Genomic DNA, 12,725 nt, shown 5'->3' on the forward strand with positions numbered 1-12,725 from the left:
TTATCTTATTAAATAATAAGAGAGAGAAAGAGAGAGAGAGAGAGAGAGAGAGAGAGAGAGAGAAGAAGAGGAAGAGAGTATAATTTAGATAGAATGTTACACACTATACTATGTTGAACCAAGATTCTGATCTCGCTACATACATTTTCATACCGTGCAACAAAATGCACAGAAATATAATGATAAACATAATTTTAGGTGTATCACTGGTCTAGATTATCTAGGACTCTCAATTATCCAACGAACAAACATTTAGCTACGTTCAGAAACGTCACCCGAGTGCTCTTGGGTATCATTCTATCCTTGTGTCACATTCAATGAACAACAGTGACAGAATGATACCCAAGAGCACTCAGGTGATGTTTCCCAATGCAGCCTTATACATGTCGATAGTCTATCTGACAAAAATTTGAAATTTAGCTTCGTTAATTATATTTTCATATAGTACACTATAAGTTATATGTTATATATAATTACACAACAGTTCATACATTTTCACACATATTATCAGCTCAGTTAAATAATTAAATGCATCAACATCCAACAAAATAATTGTTTTTACACGAGACATGTTGACGAGTACACCTAAGAGCAGTACATCAAATGCTAGCATATATAAATCTTTTTCATAAAAGGACTCTATGTTACTATTCAGAATTGAGAGTAGATTAAAACTACAAACAATAAGAGACGTAAAGTTAAAGCCAAACTTAAATAATTATGTACATTACTGATATCAATCACCCACACACATAATCTTCTAGCTAACCTACCTATCTACCTCTCTTTGACAAGGTTTGCACCGATTCACGCAATTAACAGATACAATATTCGCATTGCACGCAGCTTAACAATTTAGCTGCGTTCTGTTTCACGTATGATGCACATAATACGTGAAACTGAACGCAGCCCTTGACATTACACGCTTAAACGCTTACAGCTTACACTCGTATGCGGGGTCTACAATGGCAGCAGGAGTAATGGAGTAAGGAGTAAGAGTGTATATTGACCAATTAAAACCGGGAGTAAACGAAATGGGCAAATCTGATTTCATATTTCTTACTTCTTACTCCTACTCCATACCCTGCTGCCATTGTAGACCACGCAGTGTATAGTTATGAGAAGAACTGCCAACGATCCTGAACGCTTTCGATGACAAAATTTTAAAATTGACCTGAAAACTGCCATATCTTGAAAACTGCCCTTTTTCAATAAAATGACCTCAAACTGCCCTTTCATATACATGTATATATACATACAATGTACATAATATTTTTCGACATAATCATAATTACGAGTATTTATAATACGCATTAAAACGCAATAAATAATTTATTTATTATTATATGCGTATTATATTTATCTCATATAAGTCATATTATATATATCTATGCAGACAAATATATATGTATATGTAAATTTGCGTAGCTACTGCAATAATAATGATCACACAGATATAATTAAATATAATATATTATATATATTATATATATTATATAATTTATATATATAAGAGTAAAAATAAGTAAACACATTAATATAACTATACATAACATGAGGGGATATAATTTAAAAAGAATAACTTTATTATTATTATTAAAAAACTATCAATACAAACTGCTATACTTATTGTGAATACAATATAATTGTATCACAATAAATTGTTATCAATAATATAAATATGCTCACTGGGGTCCACTTCTGCAATAAATACATAAGGTTTGGCATATAAAGTAAGTCAAATTTGACACAAAACAGTCATCATATATTGATGGATGATAAATATATACTATAAAAATCTGTGGTATTTTTATTAATTATTTTGATAGCTTTGTAAAAATTTGATTGTGGAAGAGATTGACGATAATGTTGCATGTGGATGTTTTTGTTATGACCTAGATAATTTGCTAATACTGTCACATCAGGATCTGATAGATTTAATGTAATGCATCTTGTTGCGATATGCTTACGAAGCTTTGTATCTCTTAATCTAAGAGGCATACTTGCTCCACACTATAGAATATGTGCGTAATAAAATCACAAGCTCTTATGTATCTAAAGCCTTTGGCACACGATACGATTTTTCAGGCTAGATCGCATACGAGATCGTATTACATGTCCTGATTGGCTCAAATGATTATACTACCTATCAATTGTAACCCAATGTAAGACGCCTCGTATGCTGATGAAAAATCGTATCATGTGCCGAAGGCTTAATCTCTTCATCATATCTGGTAAAGCGAAGATGTATGAGTGTCCGTCAGGTATTTTTGCTTCTTTACGGTAATGTAAAGCAATCTATATAATGTTTCATTGCGATACAAAAGAACAGTGTACAGGTCTCCTCATTTTTCTCTAATAACAAATATTATTTATTAATTTTTACACTCACATTTAATTTTTAAATAAATATGTAATTGTTAAATTTCAGATAGCTAGATATCTTACATATTTCAGTGTAATGCATCTTGTTGCAATATGCTTACGAAGCTTTGTACCTCTTAATCTAAGAGGCATACTTGCTCCACACGCTACAGAATATGTGCGTAATAAATCACAAGCTCTTATATATCTAAACCTCTTTTATCGTAACCTGGTAAAGCGAAGATGTATGGTTTGCGTCGGTATTTTTGCTTCTTTACGGTAATGTAAGAGCAAATCTATACAACTTTTCATTTCGGAATCCAAAAGAACAGGTACAGGTCTTCCTAATTTTCCTCTAATAACAAATCTTACATATTTCATAGCTATCTAAAATTAACAATTACATATTTATTTTAAAAATTAATGTGAAATTAAGTATAATATGAATAGTCTAAATATTTCCATGTGTAATGTTTCAATAGTGTCATATTTATTTTATTCCTTTTTACTTTTTTGTATAAATGTATATATATAATTATTTATAACTGCAAATTCTAATTAACATTCATATTAATACATTTAAACTATTTAGATTTAATTAATATTTAAAACGTTAGATTCTTTTATGCGCATTTATTTATTATTCATCATCATAAAAATTAGAATAAAGAAACTAAAAAATTTAATTAATAGAGCGTATAAGTTAGAAAAAATATGGATACATAATAGATTAAATAAATGAACAAAAAATATAAATAAGGTATAATATAACTTTAAAAGTTTAACTTCACGATAATTTCCATATAACTTTTGTAATTAATATCTATATATAAATTTTTTAATTTTTATAGTTTTTTTATGTTATAACACATAAGGAAAACTAAGCCAGAATGGATACGGGGCTAAAATTGGAATAGTACTATTACTTTCATTGCATGGTGCCGCAACCGTGAAAATTAGTGAAGTGCTTCAACAGTCGTGATAAGATTGAGGGCCACTTTCTTGATTGTAACAAGTTTTCTGCAGGTTGTGGCACCGTGGCAATGAAATAATAGTACCGTCTCATTTATCCCACTATCCCATTCTGCCCCAAGTTTCCGTTAAACGATTACACATAGAAGCATTGCAAACTTACTTTTTGAGCTTCAGGTGATAAAGATTCGTATAAATCTGGATTTGTTTGTTCATTTATACCTTCTTGGTGCTTATAATCATCGATAAAAATGCGTTCAATTTCTCCGGCTCTTCGTCTATAAATACTTGAACCGAAATTAGAGTAAATTGTGCCAGTTGCCGCCAGTTATCATAAGTAAATGTGTCACTGAGACGTTGAAATGCCAAACGCCTATTAGTTTGTAAAAATTGTGCAATAATTTTATATCTTCTAACGGAGGGTAATTCTTGTAATTGATAGCGCTTAGCTTGTAATATGCTTTCTTCAACAGTTTTATTGACAGATACGCCAAAATCTTCTTGTAGCAACTTTAAAAAGTTTTCTATGTCTACTTTTTTTGAAATTTATTCTGTTTTATGCATTCAGCAATAGCAAGATTTCCTATTTGTTTTATAAGAGTGCCAATTCTTGATGCAACGGAAGGAGCTGCATAAACTTTTGTACTTGTGTTATAACCTGCTACTTGATTCACAGCTGTAATACAGTCATCATATATTGATGGATGATAAATACTAAAAAAATCTGTGACATTTTTATTAATTTTTTTGATGGCTTTTAAAAATCGCCCTAATAATCGCAAACGAGCTCTAATCATATCTTGTTGGTGTTGATGTTTATACTTTATACACAACTTGTTACCGTAAGTAATCAACAATTCATCGTATCTTATCAATCTGATAATGTCATCTTCTCTTAATATCGGAAATACAACGTTTCTTAAAATAGAGTTCGCACTTTCATGAATTCTTCCTTGAACTTTTCTTCCCAGTACTTTCACAGTTCTGCCAACAATTTTCTTTGTACACTGTTTAAAATGATGACGTATATTATTCTTAGTAAAAAAGCCTTTACAGCCAGCACAACATATAAAATCATGTGCAGCTTTTTTTCTTGATTCTGTTGGTCTTCTACAAACTATGAGTTCTCCCTTATTATATGTGGGATCTGTATTGTATAAATAATTGCCTCTTCGTCTTAAAAGTCCGATAATCTTTTGTCTTTCTTTATTACCTAACATAAAACAACAAAGAGACAAACAACATTACAAAAAATAAATAAAGAAATTTAATTAAAATAATATAATAAAAGTACTGGATATTAAATATTGTCATTTTTATTTTATTTTATTAACTTTTACTTTTACTTTAACACAAAACTAAAATTAGTATTCAATGTAAAATTTTCAATAGATAATTCTGGCTGATTAAACATATCTTGATGTAAATTACATTTTAATAGCATGTCGTTTGAGAAAGATTCATTATATATAAATAATAATATTGAAATATTTCTATACCTTTTGGTAGTCCAGTAAACTTTTTTACCTCCTCTTCATTTTTATGAACACGTTCTAAATGTCTACTTATTTTTGCCTGCATTTTTTTGCAATAAAAACAAAAATTTTTCTTTTCTTGACCTTTAGGTTTTGAACATTCGACATGTAAATTAGCATCATCACAAATTTGTTGTCTAGACGCATTTAATGATGTTTCTAAACTACTATTTGTAGTGTTAGTAGATTGTATTGAACAATGTTGAGCATCATCTTCTACCTCAGAATTTTCTGAATCAGTACTGTAATGATAATCAGGATCTTTATCACTGTAGCAATCGCTACAATCAGAATTATTTAAGTTCGATATGTCATTAACCTGTTTTAAATTGTTATTAGATTCTTTTATTAATTTTGCCACATCAATATCATTCATCGCTTTTTCATGATTTGCTTCATTTCTGTTATTTTCAATTTCCATAGAATTATCCACATTGCAGGATTGATTGAGATTCTTAGATACATTATTTTCATCTTCATTAGAATAGTTTAACATATTATTCGGAGATATCCCTAAATCATTCAATTCATCAAATAAAATAGTTACTGTTTGATCAAAATTAGTATTTAATGTAAAATTATCAATAGATGTTTCTGATGGATTTAATATATCCTGATGTAGATTACATTCTGATAGTATGTCGTTTGAGACAGATTCATTTTGTAGCTCTGTATTAACGTTCTGTATAACTGGCACATATAGATTGCATTCTGATAGCATGTTGTTTGAGGCAGATTCATTTTCTAACTCCGTACTAACATTTCTTATGGTTGACACATTTAAAGAGCACTCTGACAGCATGTCATTTGAGGTAAATTCGTTTTCTAGATCCAAACTAGCGTTTTGTAAAACTGGCACATAAATATTGCACTCTGATAGCATGTCGTTTGAGGTAGAGTCGTTTTGTAGCTCCGTACTAGCATTTTGTATAACTGGTACATGTATATTGCACTCTGATAACATGTCGTTTAAAATAGAGTCATTTGGTAGCTCCTTACTAGCATTTTGTACAACTGGCACATGAACATTGCCCTTTGATAACACCTCATTTGAGGTAGGGTCATTTTGTATCTCCATACTAGAATTTTGTATGACTTGTATATGTAAATTGCATTCTGATATCACGTCATTCGAGGTAGAGTTATTTTGTATCTCCATACTAGAATTATGTACGATTGGAACATGTAAATGGCACTCTGGTAACATGTTTGAAGTAGATTCATTTTGTAGCTCCGTACTAGAATTTTGTGTAACTTGTACATGTAAATTGCCTTCTGATATCACGTCATTCGAAGTAGAATTATTTTGTATCTCTATACTAGAATTATGTACGATTGGAACATGTAAATAGCACTCTGGTAACATGTTGTTTGAAGTAGATTCATTTTGTAGCTCCGTACTAGAATTTTGTGCGACTTGTACATGTAAATTGCACTCTAATGGCATGTTGTTTGCAGTAAATTTATTTTGTAAATCCGGACCAGCGTTTAATTGTACCACTGGTACGTTTAAATTTAAATTTGTGGCTATTGTATTAAGCACTTCAAGATTACCTGTATTAAAGCATTTTTAAATTACTTAATAAAAATTTAAATTAGAAATGTGTTAATCAAAATAAAATTAAATTATTAGACATACAGATATATTAAATTTAATTCAATAAGTTTTTTTTTAATATTTTTTATTCTAATACAGAGAGAAAGAGAGGGAGAACAATTAGTTTAAATAATTTGTTTAGATTTACTTTATTCAAACGTAATGTTATAATAAACATTATTAATTAAAGAAATACTGACTTGTTAAATTAAACAATATTATGTAATATATGCTGTTTGAAAAATTGAATAAACTAATTTGTTTCTTTACATAAACAGCTTTGATCAACTATTTTAAGTAAAAATTTCAAATATTTTGATTAAATTAAAGAAATTATTCTCACTTTAAGTACATACATATATTACATAACAAAAAATAAGACATTTTATATTTCTTGATTATCATTAAAAAAATATATATAAATATATATATAAATATGTAGAATTATTTTTATTTATCAATAGATAAAAATAAAAATTTGCATGTCACTATATAAACAATCACTTAAGATATTTTACTGCATAACATTATTTAATAGCAGAATACTTACTATACATTACAATTAAATGTCTCCTTCTTCGTGCATTTCAAAATTCAACAGAACAATGTTTTTTATATTTATATAGACCGTACATATTAAAATAAATTGTTATTCCTGGGTTTATTTTTATTCTTTCGTAACTATATCATATTTAAAATCTCCAAAAAAGCTGCAACATAATAGCAACAATGCAAAATTACATGAATGTATTGAGTCAATTGTAATCGATTAGATTCTAATTTAACTTATGTTCTAAATTTTACTTTAATAATTAAACATATAATTAAACATATAATTAAACATATAATTAAACATATAATTAAACATATGTGATTCTATAAACAGAGTACAAAGAAAATTATTTTTTTATTATAATTTTAAAATTACTGATTAGTGAAAAAACATAATATCATAAAATCAATTTATTGAAAATGGAAAATTATATTAGTAATTATAAAATTTCTGCATTTTTGTAAAAAAATTTTGTAGTAAAATCACATAGCTTTTTTATCAACGTTTTGTTTCTCTTTTCGCTAATGCAAGAAAGACAAAAATTATTCATCACTTATCATGATACTTTTAAATTCTATGAAAATTTATCTTATTAAATAATAAGAGAGAGAAAGAGAGAGAGAGAGAGAGAGAGAGAGAGAGAGAGAGAGAGAGGAAGAGAGGTATAATATTAGATAGAATGTTACACACTATACTATGTTGAACCAAGATTCTGATCTCGCTACATACATTTTCATACCGTGCAACAAAATGCACAGAAATATAATGATAAACATAATTTTAGGTGTATCACTGGTCTAGATTATCTAGGACTCTCAATTATCCAACGAACAAACATTTAGGCTACGTTCAGAAACGTCACCCGAGTGCTCTTGGGTATCATTCTATCCTTGTGTCACATTCAATGAACAACAGTGACAGAATGATACCCAAGAGCACTCAGGTGATGTTTCCCAATGCAGCCTTATACATGTCGATAGTCATATCTGACAAAAATTTGAAATTTAGCTTCGTTAATTATATTTTCATATAGTACACTATAAGTATATATGTTATATATAATTAACACAACAGTCTATACATTTTCACACATATTATCAGCTCAGTTAAATAATTAAATGCATCAACATCCAACAAAATAATTGTTTTTACACGAGACATGTTGACGAGTTACACCTAAGAGACAAGTACATGCAAATGCTAGCATATATAAATCTTTTTCATAAAAGGACTCTATGTTACTATTCAGAATTGAGAGTAGATTAAATCAAACAATAAGAGACGTAAAGTTAAAGCCAAACTTAAATAATTATGTACATTACTGATATCAATCACCCACACACATAATCTTCTAGCTAACCTACCTATCTACCTCTCTTTGACAAGGTTTGCACCGATTCACGCAATTAACAGATACAATATTGCATTGCAGCAGCTTAACAATTTAGCTGCGTTCTGTTTCACGTATGATGCACATAATACGTGAAACTGAACGCAGCCCTTGACATTACACGCTTAAACGCTTACAGCTTACACTCGTATGCGGGGTCTACAATGGCAGCAGGAGTAATGGAGTAAGGAGTAAGAGTGTATATTGACCAATTAAAAACCGGGAGTAAACGAAATGGGCAAATCTGATTTCATATTTCTTACTTCTTACTCCTACTCCATTACTCCTGCTGCCATTGTAGACCACGCAGTATAGTTATGAGAAGAACTGCCAACGATCCTGAACGCTTTCGATGACAAAATTTTAAAATTGACCTGAAAACTGCCAGTAGTCTTGAAAACTGCCCTTTTATCAATAAAAATGACCTCAAAACTGCCCTTTCATATACATGTATATATACATACAATGTACATAATATTTTTCGACATAATCATAATTACGAGTATTTATAATACGCATTAAAAACGCAATAAATAATTTATTTATTATTATATGCGTATTATATTTATCTGCATATAAGTCATAATTATATATCTATGCAGACAAATATATATGTATATGTAAATTTGCGTAGCTACTGCAATTAATAATGATCACACAGAATAATATTAAATAAATAATATATTATATATATTATATATATTATATATATTTTATATATATAAGAGTAAAAATAAGTAAACAATTAATATAACTATACATAACATGAGGGGATATAAATTTAAAAAGAATAACTTTATTATTATTATTAAAAAACTATCAATACAAACTGCTATACTTATTTGTGAATACAATATAATTGTATTCACAAATAAATTGTTATCAATAATATAAATATGCTCACTGGGGTCCGTATCTGAATACGTTCTGAAACGCGTTAACAAAAATGTTAGCGCGTTGTTATATCCAATATAAAAATATGTTTTTTATAATACAGATATTCTTCTATTGGATAACAACACACTAACATTTTTGTTAGCGCGTTCTGAATACGGACCACAAACTTTTGCTTAAATAAATAATAAAAATATATTCTACGAAACAGAGCATAAAGAAATCCAATTATGTATTATGATCTAATAAATTATACTCATTAGAATTTATTATTAATTAACAAGAAAAAAATACAAATAAAATCGTCAAATTTGTTTATTAAGAACAAAAGATATCCCAAATAGTACAAAGAGTTCAAAAAGAACTCAATTGAATGCACTAATTATGAATCCTTTTTGAGATGCAATAAGAATTATTTTTATTATATTTTTATAAAAATAATTCTTTTTGCATCTCAAAACGAATTCATAATTGGTGACATACAATTGAGTTCTTTTTGAACTCTTTGTACAATCTGCGATTACATTATTGGAAATGATAAAATCTCTGTATTTTTGTAAAAATAAAGTCTCTTATAATAGCACTGCTGCAATAAGTTAAATATTTTTTCTCATTTTAACTTATTGCGCTAGTGCAGCAGTGCAGGAATAAAAAACAAACCTGATGTTCTATTAAGAAGATTGTTAATTTTTTCATAAACTTTTCCACCGAGAGTTTGAATAATTGGGTTGAGTTAGCATAACAATTAACCAATAGTTATGCTGATTATAACGGAAATTAGGTTACTTCCGTAGAACATATTTATTGTTTATTTGAGCAAAAGTTAGTGAGTATATTTAAATTATTGATAACCATTGATTTGTGAATATAATTATCTTGTCAGTATAGCAGTTTGTGTTGATAATTTTTTTAATAAAATGTATGTTATGTATACTTATTATTATTTACTTATTTTTACTCTTATATTGTATATATATATAATATATATTATTTATTTACTGTGTGATCATTAGTGTAGCTACGCAAATTTACATATACATGATATATATTTGGCTGCATAGCTATATAATTATGACTACGCAGATAAATATACACATATAATAATAAATAAATTTATATATATTCGTAATTATGATTATGTCGAAAAATATTATGTACATATGTATGTATATATACATGTATATGAAAAGGCAGTTTTAAGGTCATTTTTATTGATAAAAAGGCAGTTTTCAAGACTTCTGGCAGTTGTCAGGTCAATTTTGAAATTTTGTCATCGAAAGCGTTCAGGACCGTTCTTGACTGCGTTCCGTTTCAACGCATGATGCGCATAATGCATTATTCATCCTTGTTTAACGTTTGACAAACAACAAGGATGAACGATGCATCATGTGTACCATGCGTGAAACGGAACGTACCCCTTGTGTTTCTCATAGGCTGCGGTCGAGTTGCCGCTACAAATGCTTCGAAGCGTTTGATTAACCAATCAAAAGAATAAATTTTATAAATTGACGAATCAAAGAATGCTTCGAAGTATTCGTAGGGGCAACTTGACCGCACTCACAACTATACGAATGTAAGCGTTTAAACGTGTAGTCAAGAGTCGCACATCGGTTGCGAATGTGTTAACGAAATTTTTGAACGTGGCTGATGCAATCGGCTGTATTTATATCTGCTATTCCTTTTTGCATCCTCAACTTCAGCATTTTTATCTATTACATCACGGCATTTTTCATTACTTATTACGCTCATCATAGCTCAACATATATTATTATACCTCATGGTCCTATCGTCCCATATCTTCGGAGGGATTAAGAAGAGAAGTGTAATGTCAAGAGCTGCGTTCAGTTTCACGTATTATGCGCATCATACGTGGAACAAAACGCAGCTAAATTGTTAAGCTGCTGCAATGCAATATTGTATCTGTTGATTGTGTGGATCGGTGCAAACCTCAAAGAGAGGTAGATAGGTAGGTTAGCTAGAAGGTTATGTGTGTGGGTGATTGATATCAGTAATGTACATAATTATTTAAGTTTGGCTTTAACTTTACGTCTCTTATTGTTTGATTTAATCTACTCTCAAATCTGAATAGTAACATAGAGTCTTTTTATCAAAAAGATTTATATATGCTAGCATTTGCATGTATTTGTCTCTCAGGTGCAACTCGTCAACATGTCGCTTGTAAAAACAATTATTTTGTTGGATGTTTATGCATTTAATTATTTAACTGAGCTGATAATATATGTGAAAATGTATAGACTGTTGTGTTAATTATATATAACATATATACTTATAGTGTACTATATGAAAATATAATTGGCGAAGCTAAATTTTAAATTTTTGTCAGATATGACTATCGACATGTATAAGGCTGCATTGGGAAACATCACCTGAGTGCTCTTGGGTATCATTCTGTCACTGTTGTTCATTGAATGTGACACAAGGATAGAATGATACCCAAGAGCACTCGGGTGACGTTTCTGAACGTAGCCTAAATGTTTGTTCGTTGGATAATTGAGAGTCCTAGATAATCTAGACCAGTGATACACCTAAAATTATGTTTATCATTATATTTCTGTGCATTTTGTTGCACGGTATGAAAATGTATGTAGCGAGATCAGAATCTTGGTTCAACATAGTATAGTGTGTAACATTCTATCTAATATTATACCTCTCTTCCTCTCTCTCTCTCTCTCTCTCTCTCTCTCTCTCTCTTTCTCCCTCCTCCCCCCCCTCTCTCTCTCTCCTATTATTTAATAAGATGAATTTTCATAGAATTTAAAAGTATCATGATAAGTGATGAATAATTTTTGTCTTTCTTGCGAAAAGAAAAAAAACGTTGATAAAAAAGCTATGTGATTTTACTACAAGTTTTTTTTACAAAAATGCAGAAATTTTATAATTACTAATATAATTTTCCATTTTCAATAAATTGATTTTATGATATTATGTTTTTTCACTAATCAGTAATTTTAAAATTTATAATAAAAAAATAATTTTCTTTGTACTCTGTTTATAGAATCACATATGTTTAATTATATGTTTAATTATATGTTTAATTATTAAAGTAAAATTTAGAACATAAGTTAAATTAGAATCTAATCGATTACAATTGACTCAATACATTTATGTAATTTTGCATTGTTGCTATTATGTTGCAGCTTTTTTGGAGATTTTAAATATGATATAGTTACGAAAGAATAAAAATAAACCCAGGAATAACAATTTATTTTAATATGTACGGTCTATATAAATATAAAAAACATTGTTCTGTTGAATTTTGAAATGCACGAAGAAGGAGACATTTAATTGTAATGTATAGTAAGTATTCTGCTATTAAATAATGTTATGCAGTAAAATATCTTAAGTGATTGTTTATATAGTGACATGCAAATTTTTATTTTTATCTATTGATAAATAAAA

The 12,725-nt window shown here is 28.8% G+C and overlaps 2 protein-coding genes and 1 long non-coding RNA gene across 3 annotated transcripts; 1 reads left to right on the forward strand and 2 right to left on the reverse strand.

Moving 5' to 3' along the window:
• Positions 1 to 3,496: 3,496 nt before the first annotated feature.
• Positions 3,497 to 3,864, reverse strand: LOC118648379 (the record flags this gene model as incomplete). Its single annotated transcript, XM_036294709.1, has 1 exon — positions 3,497 to 3,864. A coding segment is annotated over one exon (312 nt), but the record flags the coding sequence as incomplete, so codon positions are not given.
• LOC118648376 (GATA zinc finger domain-containing protein 14-like) lies at positions 3,497 to 7,324 on the reverse strand. The gene is made up of 3 exons (XM_036294707.1): positions 7,019 to 7,324; positions 4,836 to 6,425; positions 3,497 to 4,549 (listed from the first exon to the last, which is right to left on the reverse strand). The coding sequence occupies exons 1-3, from the start codon at positions 7,023 to 7,025 to the stop codon at positions 3,867 to 3,869; spliced, it is 2,280 nt and encodes a 759-aa protein (XP_036150600.1). The 5' UTR covers positions 7,026 to 7,324; the 3' UTR covers positions 3,497 to 3,866.
• A 3,113-nt stretch (positions 7,325 to 10,437) lies between these two features.
• Positions 10,438 to 12,500, forward strand: LOC118648377. The gene is made up of 2 exons (XR_004965265.1): positions 10,438 to 11,271; positions 12,464 to 12,500. It is a non-coding gene; the product is annotated as an uncharacterized LOC118648377 (long non-coding RNA).
• Positions 12,501 to 12,725: the final 225 nt, after the last annotated feature.

The sequence above is a fragment of the Monomorium pharaonis genome, unplaced genomic scaffold (assembly GCF_013373865.1).
Source record: "Monomorium pharaonis isolate MP-MQ-018 unplaced genomic scaffold, ASM1337386v2 scaffold_410, whole genome shotgun sequence".
NCBI lineage: Eukaryota > Metazoa > Arthropoda > Insecta > Hymenoptera > Formicidae > Monomorium > Monomorium pharaonis.

Excerpts from the sequence above, each read along its gene's own strand:
- LOC118648376 (XM_036294707.1), bottom strand. Across the intron at positions 4,550-4,835 it reads GTTTACTGGACTACCAAAAG|GTAATAAAGAAAGACAAAAG; the intron begins GTATAGAAATAT and ends GTTTTATGTTAG.